The sequence below is a fragment of the Molothrus aeneus genome, chromosome 1 (assembly GCF_037042795.1).
Source record: "Molothrus aeneus isolate 106 chromosome 1, BPBGC_Maene_1.0, whole genome shotgun sequence".
Lineage (NCBI taxonomy): Eukaryota > Metazoa > Chordata > Aves > Passeriformes > Icteridae > Molothrus > Molothrus aeneus.
The window spans coordinates 112,601,928-112,620,627 of record NC_089646.1 but is presented as its reverse complement, the minus strand read 5'-3'; the positions used below and the strand labels follow the sequence as shown (position 1 = coordinate 112,620,627).

The 18,700-nt window shown below is 36.9% G+C and overlaps 1 protein-coding gene across 1 annotated transcript in view; it reads left to right on the top strand.

Annotated features, from left to right (window-relative positions):
* Window positions 1–18,700, top strand: part of PCMTD1 (protein-L-isoaspartate (D-aspartate) O-methyltransferase domain containing 1) — a 40,917-nt gene that overhangs the window by 6,143 nt on the left and 16,074 nt on the right. Inside the window, exons 2-3 of the mRNA XM_066563062.1 lie at window positions 11,158–11,581; window positions 15,592–15,694. Coding sequence (XP_066419159.1) covers window positions 11,275–11,581; window positions 15,592–15,694 — 410 coding nt within the window. The 5' untranslated portion in view covers window positions 11,158–11,274. The remainder of the gene's footprint in view (window positions 1–11,157; window positions 11,582–15,591; window positions 15,695–18,700) is intronic.

The following is an 18,700-nucleotide window of genomic DNA, read 5'->3' as shown; positions in this document are numbered from 1 at the left end:
TCAAATCAGAGTTGTTCTAAAATACTAGTTTAAGATGTAGTGAAAGGCAGTATGCAGTAATATTGTAGACACAAAAGGAATGTAACTATTAAAAGCATGTATTGGTACCATTCTTCAAGTAAAACAAATATAATTGGTTATTAGTTGTCTTCAGGGGTGAAAGGTAACTAGATTTCAGAGATCTTCTCAGAGGTAACATGTCCTAATTATTTGTTCATATTTAAAAAAAAGACAAATCTGGCTCTCCAGAAGGAGATTTCCGTATCAATGTGTGGTTTTTGTATGTGAAGCGATAGTAATTGGAATTGTTTATAGTAAGAGTCAGCTAGTGAATCACAGTCGGCAGTTGATATGCCTGTGGCATCCTCATCCCAGATGAAAGGTTTGATTCCTATAAGTTGTTGTTTTAACATTAAATGAGGAATTAGGACCATGTGGTTGGCAGAAAATGAGATGTGATTACTATTTTGAGACTTTTTTTATTTCTATAGCAAGTGTTCATAGCAGATATTTGGGAATTACCATGTGGTTTTCTTGATATATAAAAGAAAAAGCCAAGTAATGCTATTCAACCCAGTCAGGATGACTGTGCTGTTGTATCATGGTTTGTATATCAAAGTTTAAAAAAGAAATGATTGTGGGAGCCACTACCCTCTTAATCATATTTTCAGAACTGTTGTTTTTGCTTGATAGGTATGACTGAAATGAATGCAAGTCAGCATTGCTGACAGACTGAACTCCAAAGCAGTTGCTAAAGGAGATGCTTAATTTTGATAAATGGTTAATATTTCTGTAGTATAAATAACTTCAAGTAATCAGGAATGCTGTATTTCTACGGGATTTGATTTTAATTTGAAAATCTTTGCCTGAGACTCATGAAATTCTTGTTTACTGTTGTAGTTCTTGTTGGATTCTGTGGGTGGGGTTTTGCTGGCTCTTCTTCTGCTGGGCATGTGATCCTGCTCTTTATTTGCAAAACCATTTCCTCTACCCTTTTGAGAATGAGCTGTGGTTTTCCTTCCATTCCATGTAGTCCAGTTTGTTAAGCTTTGCTGTGTTCTTCCTTCAAGGAACTCTAAATTTGGCATTTATTGTAGTCAGAAGGTCAGTGAACTTGGAAGAACGCAGAAAAGTCAAGCTGCTGAGTTTCTTTGACTTCTGCTGAGCTGACATCTGCAGTATTATAAAATCCCATAGGCCTTAGTCTCTTGTTATTTGCTTCAGTTAATTATGCATTCATCATGACTAAGACTCATTACTGCCAAGTTTCCTGAGATTCTGTGATGTTTTCTGAAGTAATTCAGTTGTCAGAAAAAGTCAGTGTAAAATTTGCCTTCTCCATTCTGGCGTGCTCTGGATAAACTGGAGTTGTCCGTGATATAACTACATTAGGTTGTGTGAATGTAGCAGCCTCTTGTGTTGTATCTGTAAACTACACTTATGTAAGGTGAAAACCATGTGCTTTCCATGACTGCAAAAATCCTGATACAGTAGGATTGTGGGAATGATGATTATTGTGAGCTGTGCAAGTGCACAGCTGCTATATAGGCAATGATAAAACGTTCTCAACTTCTATTTCTTGCTGAAGAGTTTGCATGAATATCTTGGAATGGTTACTGGAGCTTTTGCAAATGCTTCAAATCCTTCCCAGATGACATCTGCCATTGTTGGTACTGTAGGTAAATTATAATTTTGGAGCCACATTTACAGTAGTACTTGATTCATACCTGAAGAAAAAGAAAACCAGTAATTCAGAAACATTTTCAAAATTATAATGTGTTTATATTTTGGTTTGTGCTTTTAAAGAAGGGCTCTAAGGAGTTTTGTTTAAGTATTTCTAGTTTTTAGTTTAGGTGTCCATGGCCTCAGGTCCAGTGAGTTGTGAGGCTAAGCACATATTCTCAGTAGCAAACAAACAGATGTATTCAGTATCCATGTCTATAATTTGCCACCACACCAGCATGGGAGATGGCACTAAGGCAAGCACAAACAGCACCAGTGGCCTCATCCTGTTACTCTTTCTGGATGGTCAAGCTGAATGTGTGCAAACATATATGTGTGTAAGTATTATAAATCTTTCCAGTTACTGGGTTTAGGCACTCATTCTACCCTGGAACTCTTTGGTCTGTTTTGTGCCCCATTGCCTCTTACGCACATGCACATGCTCAGCTGCCAATCCCAAACACCACAGATTCTCCAGCAGCTCACCTTGGACCCCTCTTTGTTCCTCCAGCTGCCTCACTCAGCCGGTGTGTACCATCCCAGTCCCAAGGCCACTCTGCCTGTTTGCTGGCCAGTCCAGCTTGGTACTCTGTATGATTGCACCTGGACCTGCAGAAGCTCACACCCTGCTTTGCTGGCACCACAGACTCACCAGCCCTTTGATCTGTGGTCTGACTCCATGTCTTGTAGGTACACATGGGCACCAAGCAGAGGCCCAAGATAGAATTGCAAAAGGAGATTGACAGTCTGACAGGAGAGGCAGGGCATAGCTGGACACACATACTGACCTGCAGCCTGCTGACACATGATCCGTCCCTCTTGTCACTATAGCTGTGGCTTTCCCATGCTTGTTTCTTCCCTAGTCACTGTGATTTTTTCCTTTCCCCACCTCTGGTTCCTCCCCCAAGCATGCACTCACAGGACTTGTGCCATCCCCAAATCCATTTCCCCTGCACTCCATGGGAGCTTTTACAGAGCTACTTTTGTAGCTCTGTGAAAATCACACCTTTGGATCTGGGAAATGCCTTGGAGAGGCATGGTGGTAGTGGGAATGTGGAGAGAGCTGATGGTAGGCTGGGTCAGGGTATTCATGTTTCCCCCACTTGTAAATCCACCCCTGCTCCTTTGTGTGCAGAACAGGTTTCTGTCACATAACCCAACAAAGTTAACTTTGATATGTTCAGGCAGATAATCTGTTTAATCATTTGCAAGCCCTGTGGAAAATTTAAGGTAGAAGGTACTGACTGGCCACAGAGGTGTAAATTAAAAATGATACTGTTACAAAAGCAATACTTTGAAACATTACCTCAAAGTAGGGAGAATAATAAAATATTTGCATGAACCTTTGTGAAACAGATTTTGATAACAGTATTAATGCTGTAACCTTTTACATTGTAAAGAAAAGTGTTGATTTTTTTTTCCTGGATGACTAAAGACTTCAGTAGAATTTTAACATAGATTTAGTTTGTACTTGATGAGTGTGTTTTGGAAGTTTGGATAAATCATCACTTTCTTTTGGTTAGAACCATGAAAGGGAAGTTGAACTCCGTTTTATATAAAGTAAGCATTGAAAGTCCTAAGTGGTAGAGATTTTTGGACAAAGTCGCATCATTATAGGTTGTGCTGTGTATGGATTTATGGTATGTGTGGAGACTTAGACAAATTATGGTATGGATCCTTAAAGTCTAAAGCTTTTGGATATGCAGTATTTGGGAATTAAAAAGAAGAAAGTGGGGTAGATATCCATTGCTTTCTTTGACAAGATAAAACACTAATTCAGTGTGCAAGTGCTAGTAAACAAGTTACATTTGAAAAAAATGGTTATTCCAGTGTGATGCTTCTGGAAGATTGCAGGGAAAAAAATTTTTGTGGTTCTGAGGAAGAGAAGCAGGAAACAGGAGTAGGCTTTACTGATTCTTCCCTCTTGAGAATTAAGGAATAAAAACAACTTCTCAAAAGATACTGTTATATTGCACTGTGCTGTTTTAAGAATTAAGCACAGAAGAATTGGGATATATTTTTTCCTTAAATTGTATTTGTTTAGCATCTCATAAGAAGAGGATGCATAATGAATAAAAGTTGAGATTCTCAGGCTGTGAAAGTAAACTTCATGGTAATACAGTATTTAAGTTGTTTATGCTGTGATTATTGTGTGCTATTTTGAAGCTTTTAGATACATTTCTGAAGACTAGAAACCAAAAAATGTTAGTGTCCTTGGAGGTTGATAAAATTGATTGATATTTCTGTTTTTAATTGGGCCTATTTTTTTTCTTTGTGGAGACTGAAGTAAATGCATAGCTCCAAGATGAGGTTTCAAGTGTCAGGAATGCAACTATCTTCTATTTTTACACTTGACCTCATTTCTGTTTTCTTTTGCTAAAGGCAACAGGCGTATGTTGTTCTGTTGCTGCTAGAAGTGAGTTATTTAAATAACTTGAAATGTTTATGTGCAGTAAGGTTTTTGAACTTTAGTACTGGCTGAAATAGTGAAAATTTTGTCATGGGCCACATTTTGCCTAGTCAAAGTTATATGAAGTGTGACTTGATCTGCTTAAGAACTATAACTTTTATGGTAAAAGGTTAGGAAAATATGTTTCCTTTCTTGTACAAAATCTGCTTTGTATTTCATTATAAAAGAGGATTCTCCTTCCCCATCCCCCAGTTGTTACTAGGGACTCTCTGATGATTACTCCAAGGAGCATAATTTTTATGTTCTGGTCAACTGAACTAAATTATTGACCCTCTTTTATGAAAAGAAACAAGTTTTGTCTTAAAAATGTTGATTCTCTCACTGTTCTTCTTCATATATATATATATATATATATATATATATCAAGGTGTCTTAGATGGAAAGCGATCACAATATTAAAATCTGCAGATATGTTGTGTCACTTCTATGCCTTTGCCTTTTCAGGCCAAACAGAATTAGATGTACCAGAACCAGTTCTTTTTACACATCACTCTACAGCTCTTCTGATTCTTAACATTTGCCTAATATAGCTTTTATGAACCTGCTTGAAATGAATAGTCTGTTAAATATCCTTCTGCAAAGCTGTGTATTGTGGCAATGAGTTTTGCAGCCTGGTCACTCTGTAGCTCACTAATTTGTGAAATATGTGCACAGACAGCAGTTTCTGAAATGCAAAACAGGTGCATGAGACAGGCTCAGTGAATATCAGACATCTGTATGTATTAAGCATCATCAATTCATTTCTCTAGTGATGTCCTGATATTTTAGGCAGTGAACAAACTGCTATTACCTGGTACCTCCTGTTTCTGTGGGTCTGTTAGGCCCTCAAGAGAAGCTTTTCATCTTTCCCCTTTCTCCCAGCCAGCCTGTGATAAAGCTCTTTGGCTCATTTATACTGGACAAACTAAAAATAGTTGTGGCCTGGGAATAGACAGCTGTAGGCACACCTCTCAGGAGCTGAGACCTTTACAAATTGTGCTAGAAGAGGACTGCCAGGTTCTGTCACGGACACTGGGATCAGAGGAAGAGTAGGGGATCTTTGTGCATATTAGACATTGGGTTAAACTGCTATCTTTTGCTTAGATCTTCAGTGGAACTTTAAAAGGTTATTAAGTCATCTTAGGCTCCCCAGAGACAAGAGCATTTTGGTGCATTGTCTTACAGCTAAGCAACAGGAATTGTTTTGGACTGTTGTGGGTAGAGAAGCAATATTATTTTGAAGTCTGCAATACACTGTACAGTACTCAGGGCAGAGCTAGTGTTCAGTCATAAAGGTATATGCACAACCTGTTGTCTATATTTGAATAAGAATTTGAAGTCCGTGTTTGAAGAAGAAACTGCTCCTGAAGCCTGAGAGGCTTAGCTTTGCAAAGAGTTTTTGGTTGCCCAGATTTTAAGCAATAAGGAGAGCTTAGTCAGGATGTGGGGTTAAGCTGAACATTAAAATTTTAGTCCAGTAAGTATGTAGGATTGTTTGCTTTGCTTTGTGATAAAAGGTACTGAATTTTCAAGCCTTTATCAGCATACCTGAGAACAGGTCTGGCATGTATAGAGAAATGTTCCTTTCAGCATTCATATTATTGGAAAGGTGTGAAGAGGGTAGATAGAATTTCAGATGAGAAGAACAAATTAAGTACAAGAGACAGTATAGACCAGGAAAGGAATGTCTCCTAGTTCAAAGAACAGCAAAAAACAAACACAGAAGCAAAATTCTGTTACTATTTTTTACTCAAGCTTCTGTGAACTGTCTTAGTATTTAAAAAAAAAGTTCAGTAGCTACTCAGCAAGTTACTCCAAAATTATGCCCTTGTGTAGCTGCCAAGGTTAAATTCATTTGATCATGTGCTTATATGCTTGTCACTGCTCATACATTTGAGGAGTTCCATAAGTTTCAGTACCTCTTTTGAGAGAAATGCAGTACCACGTCTGCTGTTCAGTGTGTTCAGGTGACTGTAGGCGGAGGAAGAGTGAAAGCAGGCACATACCTGGAATCTTGTATAAACAGCTGTTGAAAGCTCAAACAGGAAGATCAGGGCTTAAGCTTACATCAGACTTGACAAACATTTTCTGCCCAAGTAGGTCAATGCAATTCAGGTTAAGTCAGTAGTTGTAGCTGTTTACATTCATTTGACTTAACGCTAATCCTGTGGTCTATTTTTTGTTCCATTGCTATATTGCAAAGAACCTCGAAGTATGCTCTGTGGAGTGCACTGCACTGTAGAGCTGACTTTAGTCAGTTTTGTACTTTTTTCTGTTTAGCTTGAAGAGCTTCTTGAAGTGACCCACTGAACAGCAGTTTAGGAGTGTATGTTTTTAAGTAAGATTAGTCTAGAGTATAGACTTCAAAAATGTGCAGTGTTCTCTAGAGAGTTTTCCTTAATACACCAAGTAGTGTCATATATCCTAAAAACAATAGCTTTTCTTTCATAAGTGCTTGGAGTGACAAAACAAATAGCTGTGGAAGAGAAGGTAGTTCTAACAGTTGGATTTCCAAAGCACTTAAACCTTTTGCTGCCTTTAGTATCAGTTTAGTAGCAAGTATAGGTGTAAAAGTTTTTAAAAAATGTTTATGAAGACTTTACTGTAAAATACCTCTGTGTTCCACATTTTATTCTTAATTTTTGTAGTCACCTACTACAGTTACTGCCAGCACATACTTGATATTTTGGTTTTCTCCAGTCTTCGCTGGGTGAAAGTAAGATTAGAATTATTCTTTTCCTTTCAGATCATAATCAATCATACTGTTTGTTTGAAAACTCCTGCTGAAATCCTAAGCTCAGCTCTGCAGTTTGAGGTTGAATTTCCTTGTGTGAGTCACTGTTATACTTGGGAGAAAAAGGGAAGCTAAACTTCAGGTGGAGTCCTGTGGTTGTAGGAGTCATTGGATGGAATGAGGACAGGCAAAACATGATCTTGAGTTCATAACTGCTGCAAGGGTATAATGTATTGAGTCTGGACAGAAAGGAGTAGGTCTGATACTTGATTAGTAGCCTGGGGAACTTTAAATCTCTGCTGATTAGAGCAATGTTGCTGATTTTTTCTATGAGTAAACTAAAACTATTAACTTGGAGTATTTCAGGCCTGTGTGTACATTCATGGTTAATTCCCTTCTATTGCCAGTCACAGAATATTCCTTTTTGGGAAACTGAACAGCTGAATTCTAATATTAACGTGCAGCTCAGTGACTTACTGCTGTCTTCTCCTTCTTAAAGGAAAGAGGGAGGATTCACAAAGCAAGGTTGTATTCTATGTATGAGCTTAAAGTAATGCATCACATTCCTGATTATCATCTTTCTCCAAGCTGATGTGTTAGTGAAAATTTTATTAGTTGTGAGGAGGAGACTTCAAATATGGCTGATTCCATTTATTATTTTGTTTTCTTTGAAACAAAGTAGGGATCAAGTAAGTCAGCTCAAGTAGCATTTATTGTAGTTGTCTATATGGAGCCCATCTGTATCACTATTACAAGATAGTTAATTTTAAGATATTTGGAATTGTATGGCTTTGGCAATGTCAATGAGGTTTTGTCTGGCAAATTAACTGGATACCTTGCTAGCATGGTATTTAAGCTGTCTTTAAGAGAGTGTGCAAGTCCTTGGAGGCCCAGGAAATTAATTTGAAGTGCAAATACATTTGAAGAAATTCTGAAACATGCAAAACTTGTGTCCCTTTAAAAGCTGGCAAAAACGCTTGGCTAACCTTGTACCTAACTTTTCACCTAAGAGTTTTGCATATCTTATAAAATAATGAAGAATTAAAATGCACTCAGATTGTCATCTCTTCTTAGCCACATAGCCAAAAAATGCATGTTCAATTAATGTGACAGTATTAAAAAAAAAGGAAAGCCATCAAAAAACCACCCAGGAATTATTTAATGTATTTCACTGAAATTGGTTACAAGTTAGGTCAGAAACAGGTCAGAGGTGGTGGTGTTACACAATTGTGTAGATTGTTAGAGAAATTGGAAAGTGTGTTTCCATTTCATTTTTATTGTGAATATAAGAAACTTCAAGGTAGGGTTTCAGCTTCTGAAAATAAATTCATGAGTAGTATGGAATGGAAAATGAAGATTGTTTTAATTGCAGTTGGTTTTACTAAGTTAATTTTTTTATCAAGACTATATTGAAATTTTAACTCCTACCCTGTAATTTTTGTTGGCTTGTGTATTTCAGAGATTCCTAAGGCTAAAAGCAATACCTGCATTTTGTTAACTTGACAAACCTTCATATTTCTTGTGAAGTTGCTATACCTCTTGGTGTAACAGGCATCAGAACATTGCTTGTGCTCTTTGTGAACTTCATGTGTTTCAGTTTTAATATCAGGGAGCTTCAGAGGATGTTTTTGGTGAGCACTCAGCTGTGTAGAAAGTTTTATCATAGTATGCTCTGCTGTTTTTATCTTGGTCCTGGGTCAGCTGTCACAAGGAAGATTTGACTAACTTGCCCTTTTTTTCCCAGCTGTGCTAAAATGGCTTCTGAGATGTTTTCTTTTGTATGTTTAAAAGCATTGGGGGGAAGTAAACTATCAAAAAGTATTTCTATGCAGCACAAGAGTCCACTTCTCATGAAAATATCTATTTCTTTCACTTCCTAGGACATTTTTGGTTTTTGAACAAAAGTACTTTCCACTGAGCAGCTTTTTTGCCTACTTGTATCTGTAGAGTGCAGAGGACAGCACTGCAGATGAATAATGAATGCAAACCAAACAAGGATACCTAGGCTAGGTATCTAGCCTAAACAACATCACTGTCATCTGCTTAATGTCACCTTCTTCAGATGGGGCAGTGTGTCCAGAATGATATGTAGCCTTCAACTGCACTGCCAAATAGCCACGCTGTTTTGCTGTGTCTCATTCTTGGGAGGAGACTCCATTTCTCTTGTCCCCTACTTCCCTCAATGTCACACTGTCAATCACACTTTTTCTGTTCTTGGCTTTGAGATTTTGTGTGAGAACCATTATTGAAGCTGAGGCACTTGGTGGGTGTCATCAGTAGAAAGTCTTGTGATACTGCAATAACTTGAGCCATCATATAACGCCAAGAATACCAAATTACCAAATACCTAAAAAAAGTCTGTTGGTGTGTCATGTGTATTGAAAATTAGAAAAATGTTATTTACAGGATCCAAATGGTATGTGACAGCAGTGAAGACACTTGTTGATGGAAATGCTAAAGCATTAGGTTTTCCCATCGGCGGGCTCTGCACGTTTGCTGGTGCAGTGCTGATGGATAGCCGAGTTCTCCATCTGCTGGTGCGAGGTGGTGGATGCACCCCGCAGGAAGAGCTGAAAGCAGCATTCCTATTTCTCAAACGTAGCAGCTGAATTTAGTCTTTACGAAACTCTATTCTTATCTTTGTGGTTTTAGTTAAATTTATTTCCAAACACATCTCAAGATAATAATGAACTTTTTCGTGTGAAAGATGGCAAAAACGATTGCTTTAGTCTCTGTAGATTATTAAACTGAAGTATCATAATTAGGTTAATTGAACCTTCAGGTGTGGTGCAAGTGCAGACAAATAGGGCTGGAATATTTTTATCAGTTGCAGTTAAAATAATCTCTCAGGTTTCACATTTTCTTTCTAAGTTTTCCTGTAGTTTTTCACAAGCAGAAAGAAACATTCCTGTGCAGTTGAACATACACAGGCCTGCTTATTCTGCTGTGGAGCACTAGGGTATTCCAACATCTGTTTTTTCTACTTAAATCAAAGGGGGTTTTTTTGCTGGATAATTGCACATGGTGTCTTTTTACCTCTTTCCATTCCAGAATGTCAGTGGGAATTTGTTTTGCTTTGGAGGGAAGCACACAGATGAATGGTGAAGAGTCCTCATTTCACCTCTGATTGACCAGAGCTTTAATAGCCCTCAATATTCCACTCCCCCCAGTTTATATACTGGTCATGACACCCTATGGTATACCATATCCCTTTGGCCAGTTCAGGTCAGCTGTCCTGGCCATGCTCTCTCCTGGCTTTTTGTGTGCCTGTGCACTGCAGAGTGTAGGAAATGAAAAAGTACTTCCTTGGCTTTTGGTAAACACTACTGAGCAACAGCTAAAACTTCAGTGTTTTAGCAACATTATTCACTGTGTACTCTATTCACCCAGAAGTGAGGCATTAAACTTCCTATTCTCCTGTCTCCTAGTCTTCTGTTTCTGGTAATTCATGCAACATTAAAAATTCTGGTAATTCATGCAACATTAAAAATGTTAATATCTGGATTTTGAGTTTAGTAATTCATAATGAAATAACTGCAGATAAAATACAGATCTGAAGGAATTATTTTGAAGTGAATATGACTTATTGCAGTGTGCTGTGTAGAATTACACTTATGAGCTGGCAAGCTGTTAAAAATTTCCAGGTACTTAAGGAGTTTTTATTCTTCTAGTGAATATGGCAGGTGTTAGGAGGGGCTCAGATACTTGGAGGGCTTTTTTTTTCCATTTTTATTCCAGAAGAGAGCAATGTGCCATTGTATCTGCACTAGTATTCTGTTTCAGCTCCAAAGTGAACATCTGAAAAGCATCTCTGGGACATCATCCCTTCCTGGGCTTTGTTTCCCCCATGGGGTGATCTTAGCACATGGAAAACAAGTTCCTTTCAAAATTAGCTAAGTTGGTACACGCTCCAGCTGCTGTTGGACACTTAGCTCTCAGGATGGGACTAGAACTCACCCAAAGGCTGTTCTGTCCTCTAGGTGCCCCCTCAAATGTGTAATATGGGTGAAGGGTTCTTAGCACTGTAGGGTTTGCAGTGTCTAGCAAACAACGCAGCGTAAGGGTTTGCATAATGTAGACAGCCCGTGCTGACGTATAAAGCCCATGTTTCTAAGCTCTGAATTAAAAATCTGAGGGGCAGAATTTTGATTGAGTACTAGCTGTCCTGCATCTTAGCTCTGCTTTGTAAAGTTATCCACTACTAACAATATTGCATTACTTGCTAATAGTTGTTAATTTCTTTGTTTTGCAGGATTCACTTGTGATGTCCTTCTGAAAAACAGCTGAGACTCCATTACAAACATATACTTTTGGGAAAACTGCTCCTAATGTATTTTGCAAACTAATTGAATTACTACAGAAGTTCAGCATGGGAGGAGCTGTGAGTGCTGGAGAAGACAATGATGACTTAATTGATAACTTGAAAGAAGCTCAGTACATTCGTACAGAGAGTGTGGAGCAAGCCTTCAGAGCAATTGATCGTGGTGATTATTACCTGGAAGGGTACAGGGACAATGCTTACAAAGACTTGGCCTGGAAGCATGGAAATATACACTTGTCAGCACCTTGCATTTATTCTGAAGTCATGGAAGCACTGAAACTTCAGCCTGGATTGTCTTTTCTAAATCTGGGTAGTGGAACCGGATACTTGAGTACAATGGTGGGATTAATATTAGGTAATTATTATTATTAAGTAACCTGAACGTTTTTATTTAAATATAGTGGGTTTGAATATTTTAGAAGATTATGCAAGCCCTGTAAAACCTTACTTTTACTTCTTTAGCAATGACAGTAACATACATAAGGCTGGCTCTTTGAGATGTGTTGTTAAAATATTAACTACAAGCATTTCACTGGTGCTCTAATTTGGTGACATTTCTTGGATGTTTTGGAAGAGGCAATTTTTCCTGCATTCTGTAGTTTAAAATTCTCATTTGAAAGGAGCAGTCCTTATTTTTGTTTAAAAGGGAAAGGAAGAGTGGAACAATTTTTGAAGACTAAAATTTTCATCTGCATTTGCAGTCTATTTGTGCCTTTACTGTAGGTTACTGTTCTGATCTTCAGTTTATGGAAGGGAAAATCTAAATTGTAAAGGCTAATTTATTTCTCTTTAAGAAACTTAACTGAAAAATAAATCTGTGTCAGTATGGAAAGAGGTATTTTAAAATACATTTAATCAGCTTCTTAGTGAGAAAATTTTGGGATGAAGACTGATGAGACTGTTTAATCAGGTGTGTAGGTTTTCAATAGAATTTTAACACACTGTGTTTTTTCTTGTTTTCAAATACATTTCCTATATGAAAAAAAGATGGAACTAAATATTGTTGCCTAAATTAAATTTCAAAACCCAGAGAGAAAAATGCATTAAATGTCTTCATGCCCAACATTTAGATTACAGAGCACATGCACCAACAACTAATTTTTTTTTACAAATTATTTTATTACATAAAACAGCAGTCATTATTTTGATGTGTATTTTTTGTAGATACCGTTTTCTTGTCCATACTGTGTGTAGCTTTTCCTTGGTTGTAGAAATCTTGCTGACAGCTAACATACAGATTTTGCTTACATTAATTTATATATAAAACTAAGGTGTCAAGAGTCAGTTTGTTCATTTTCAATTAATTAGTTACTTTCTGTCATCATTTATTTATTGGAAGGAAGAAATTATGGCTAGTAGTGCATAACAAACATAAATTTGTTGGTATCTGCAGTATCTTTTGTTCTAATTAATAATAATATAAGAGTTATTAATACTAATAAATAAAAACTGTTTTGTGGAAACAGGAATTATGGTCATTCACAGGTAAAAATAAGGTAAAGCTATCTACTCTCGTAGAGTGTTGCTTTTCTCTGTTTGAGAATGTTTCTAATTGAGAGTAGATATTTTTAATTGGATTGTAATATTTTAAGTGCAGTATTTAAACAATTAGTAAATATTGCAGCATTTTTTCTCAAAAATGTTTCTTCAGGGTAATGACTAATGGTGCATGTTTATTACTGTCTTGTGGAAAGCTTTGTTACTTCATTATTCTTTCTTAACTAATACGTTAAAAAAAAAAAATTATGTTTATTGCACTTGATTCTGTATACTGCCTTTGTATCTCTGTATTTAAACCAGTTTTGAATGGCTGATGAACACTCCTGGGTTTGGCCTCTTTGTATTAAGCAGAACTGGTATCCTTCAGAATAGTACATGCAGAGTTGAGGGAATTAAACAGGAAAAGACTTGTCTTCTACAGCGGGTGAGGTTGGCTGACAGCCCCTGAGGAGCACACTTACCCTGCAGATGTTCCCGAAAAGGCAGCTCAGGTGCTGTTGGTCCCTAGCAGGGCTTGAGCAGCCTGGAGCAGCAACTGCCTAGCTGCTTAGAGAAGCAGACTTTCCATGTTTTGGAATGCTGTATCCTGTCACCAAAGTCTTAGTGTTGTAATGTGTTTTGACTTCTAGGCTGAGGCATCGAAGGTATAAATGCAGTTTATGTCTTTATTTTCTTACTGTATTCCTTCTGATAAAACTAGTTATGTATAATAATTATACTTAAGTGTTTGTTTTAAACCAAGGAACAGTTGCTTTAACAAAGAAAAATAAACAGATGTCGTTTTCTGACAACTAAACCATATTCATTTTTAAAAGCTCACTTTTTTTTTCAAACCAATTTCAGCGAACACTGCAGTGAGGAACAGAACCATGTGGGTTTTGACAGTAGTTGAATGTCATTCCATTTGACAATGTAGTGAGTAATGTTTCTGCCACATTGGCAGTGTCAAAATGACTAGGTTAAATTATCAAATAATCTGAAACTGGTGATCACTTCCAAGTATAGTAACATACTAAGAAGACTGCACACCAGTCCACAGAGATTGAATTAACTGTTGCTGGAACTGTTAAAATATAAATGAAGTTCAGACTAGGTGCTGGAATTGCTATGTCATTATGCTGAAGGAGGCCAGTTGATTTCAGAGAGTAGTGGAGATGTTGGTTTCACATTTTTAGAATAGCTGACTCTGCTTACATGTCCAGCTGTGACTTTCAGTGAGAGAAGAGAGCACATTTCTCATCTTTCCATTTAGATTATGAATGCTGTGGTGTATGATGATGTGGTAGTGTTCTGCATTCATAGTTTTAATTTCAGGTTGTTAGAGCAACTGATGCTTGTAGGATTTTTTTAGTTGCTTTCAAAGTTAGGTACTTGAAGAAATGTACATGAGAATTTTTGACCAGATGATGTTTATGCATTTTTAATTTACTTTAAATTACAAGGTTAAAGGAATTGTTATTAATTTTTAGGCAAAGAAAACTTACCTTGCATGCTGCTGTATACTGTAGAGCTGTTAGAAACATCATAGCCTATTATGGTACAACAGAAGATTAAACAGCTAGAAAGGGGATTGCCTATGCCAATGCTTTTTTTAAAGTGACCAATAATAACATGAATTTACAGTAAAAATGAATGTCAGCAGAAGGTAAATGTTTTCACGAGTTCTAAGAAAATCCCTTGTATGATAGCTAACTCTTGCCTGCAATCAGTGGGATCTTAAAAGCACTCCTAGTGGTTACCTGGTGGATTAGTGGATTGCTTTTATTTCACCCAGCAGAAAATATTCTAAACTATGTTGAGTTGCAATTATTGATCAGGTTAATGGTATATAGCTATATGCTGTATTTTTGTTGCAGTAACACAAAACCTCTCTTACTTACCCTAGGTCTGTTTTGTTAATCGGTGTCCTAGAAAAGACAAATTGAATTCTGTTTCACTGGAGTAACATCATGGAGCTAAATATTTAGGAAAGATTTAGAATGCTGTAGAGGATATAAATATAAGTTTTGTCTAATCTTATTGATGTTTACTTTCCCTCTTTCCCTTCCCTCTCCCTTTTCCAATTCTATGCTCCAATGACTAAAGACCCTGGGCTATGAGTGCATGTTAAATTTAGAATCCTTAGAGCAAATGTGACTGTCTGATTCAGATTCCTTCCTGATGTGGATAATCCTCATAATACTGTCTCATGATTTCTTCTTGTTCCTGAAATAATAGCATTAACTTTTGGCACACAGTTTGACTTGGAATTATACTTGGATTTGATCACAGGAAGGCAATGCAGTTGTGATGGGATTGTGATGAGGGAACATAATGTGTGGGCAATTCTACTGTTCTTGGTGGAAGTTAATTATTATATTAAATTAAGAACAAATTTCTGATTTTGCAGTCTGCAAAATGGAAGAATGTATGTGGCTAAGGGATATAATTCCCAATCTCTAAATTGTCAGAGAGAATTGTCAGAGAGAAACTATGAAAAGTTTGCCATAAGAAGGCTTTAAAATCTAAATACCAAAATAGAGACTGAAATTTTTTATTTGTTGTGTTCCAAGTAAGTAATGTTCTGTAAAAGAATTTGCTCAGACTGACTTCAGTGTAGCCAGGTTATTTTCTGCATGCTTACAAAGAAAATTTGTTCTGTAATTGTTGTAGTTCAGTCCCTGTTCTTTTATCAAACCTTTGGCCTTTGACCTTCCTCTTTAAGCACCAGTAATGCAGATGCAAAAAATAAGTTTGTCTAGCAGTGTTTGGAGACTTCTGTTTTATGTGGTTTTGATGTTTTTACACTATAGTGCTGTTCCATGTCGTTTTGCTGTGCTTAGAAAGGAAACATCACAAAACACACCATGCTATTTTTATTTACAGGGCCTTTTGGGATAAATCATGGAATAGAGCTTCATTCAGATGTGGTAGAATACGCCAAGGAAAAGTTGGAGAGCTTCATAAAATACAGTGATAGCTTTGATAAGTAAGTATCTAATTTGTCTAGCTTGCTTTGCAATAACATTTTTGGTTTTAAACTCAGCGTGTCATTGCTTATGAACTTAGAGGGGGGAGAAGAATGGCATCACACAATCAAAACCTAAAACTTCCAGTTTGTGGCTCTACTTCATGAGGTAAGTTGAGGCTTAAGAAGGCACTCTTTGGAAGTATGGGAGTATTTCTGCTGTGCAGTGCTTAGCAAAGTGGATTTCCCTGCATTTTGGTGATGTGTATACATACATGGGTACGTGTGTGTATGCACATACATGCATATATGCATTTAGGAGAGTGACATGGTATGTGGGTGTCTTTGCATGTATAGAGCAATTTTTATCCATTAAAGCAGTTTTTATGTAGTTTTACATAATCTCTCTGTACAGTGTTAACTTTCTTTCTAATCTACCCCTATTGATCTGGACATGAGTAATTTTTTCTGATTGCCTTCATGTTTACTTCCCGAAGAGATGGACTTCAGATTATTCATCTATGCTCGTAGCACTACTCATTTTTACTTCAGGATAGAACTTTGGATTCCAGGGCTTTGAACCTTGTTGCTTCTACCTAACCAACAATTTTTTATTATTTTAAGTTGGCCTTAAGAGTATTGGGAGTCTCTGCCTCTGTTAAAGGGAAAGCAAGGTTCTAGCTAGGGCTGTTCTTCGTAAAGACTTCTTTGCTTGCGGGCGATAAATTCTCCAACAGAGATTATAAGGTAACTTCTGGAAATGCAGAAAATCTTTAGAATTTTAGGAGTAACCTAAAAATTGCACATTCTACACCTCTTTCTTCCCCTGTAGGCAGCAAAGAAAATTTTTGCTGTCCTTTTACCTAATGTGCTTTATGACTGCCATGTTCTTGATTATGTTGGCTGGAGCTCAATCCACTTTTTCCCATATCCCAAACTTCAGGAGCTCTTGTCTGACCACAAGCCTTTCTCTTCATGCTCCTAAGTAAGAGTATCATCCTAGTGTTAACTGTATCTGAAGTAAATTTTGTAATTCTGATACTGGCTACATTATTTTAATACTGTGTTAGCCCAGTAAAATAAATAAAATCACATAGGAGAACATGTATATCTTTCATACTATTGTCTTAGTTTTAATACAGGCATTTATGTTGGCTGAGGTTAATCTATAACACAAGCTAGAACAAATAAAAATTGATTCAGTGAGAAGCTTTATGATGCAGTTTGTGTCTTAAAAAATGTGCGTGAAATACGATAATTTTTGATCACTACTAATACTGCATTAATGGCTCTGTTAAGTTAGATGTACCTGCTAGCTAGTGAATCCTGGCACATACCTTGTAGGTGTCTGTACAAGACATGCAAAAACTGGTTTTGATTGGAATGTCTTACCAATCAGGTGGTAGGTTTATGTACAAAAATTAAAGGAAATTGGAGTAGCAAGGAAGTTTTGTCATAATTGAAACAAAATTTGATTAGGATAGTTTAGTAAATGAATAGCAGAACACTGCGGGGATTGGTTACACTTCAAAACATGCAAGAACTTGAGAAACAAAACAAAACTGTTAAACATTATGTAAGTAAATGTCAGTGTTGTATGTGTTCCGAAGAAATAGGACTCTCTTCACCAACATAAGAAAAATTACACTTCTGTGAAAGTGCTTTTTTATAGAAATCTACCTGTAATAGCTGCAGTTCAGCTGGTACAATAATGGTTGCCTGGTTGGAGTTTGTGTTTGGGGGGGAATTCCCTAGTTGTCTGCATAACTGATTCTGGCTGATTGCTTTCTTTGTAAATATTCTATATTTTAATGTAGTTAATGAAGATGCTGTATGGGTTGTTTTTGGGTTTGTTTTTTTTTTTTTCCTGTGGTAGGGTTCTTTTGTATTTGTTTTTACTGTAAATATTAATATCACATCTTGAATTTTAAGCTGATTCTTGAAGTAATGTTTTCTGACTCAGTAAGTCTGGTTTTGCTTCTTGTTTCAGTAACTTTTTCCTGCATCTTCGTTTATAAGTGAAAGATTTTTACCCAAAGTTATGGGACTGCACCATCTGAACTTAACTACTGCTTTGGTCAGCTTAGTATTTGGCTGAAAGAACACCCAGGGAAGAGATGTGTGGTATCTGTCTGCTGCTCAACACTGGTGTATTCCAAGCAGGAGTCCTCACTCTTTGAAAATAGATTACATGGCAGACTGGTATGAATGAAGTTAGTTGTCTCAGTGAATGTGTGTGTGAAAAATAGCTTTCACTTGACCAGCAGCCTCCAACAAGGTACCCAGGGGACTTAAAAGAGCACAGAGACTAGGATGTGTGTTCCTGGCAATTATGGAGTTATACAAATGGGAACTTCAGTGAAGCTTTGCTTTGCCACTTCCCTGCATTCTTTGTTTAGTGTATTGAGTTCTGCAGTCTGATTTGAATGTTCTAAGCATTCTGCTTTTGAAACACAAACCACAACTTTAAACTTATGGGTAGGTACATGGAGAGATTCAGCTTGGATCATAAATAAACACTTTGTAACTTTGTTCCTTTGAGTAATAGGCAATTGGTTTTGCATCTGACTTCTGTGTAGAGGTGGATCATGATGATTTAGGTGGGTTCTTGCCTAATAAAACAAGATGGAATATTTCTTTTATGCCATTTGTATGGGGGAATGTTCCAGTGCTGTGTAATACAGTTTAACTTGCTTTTTTGATTCCTGATAATAATGTTATTGAAGTAAAATGACAAGTTTACTTCTCTACGATTCAGGTAAGGTACTTCACCAGAAACCTGACAGTATATAAAGTTAGCATGTCCAGAAGGATTTGAGACTCAGCCTAAAGGGAGGGCTGTCTCTGATAGCTTGTCTTATCTCACTTTTGGCCTCTGGAATTACTCATCAGAAGAAGAGTTCTCAAATACCTGTTTCAAATAATTTCAGTAATTACTTGTATCTGTATCCATATCCCACCAATCTATAAAAACAGTTTTGATCTAAATGGAGGTGGAGTTGTGCATTCTGAAAGATAAAATGCTGC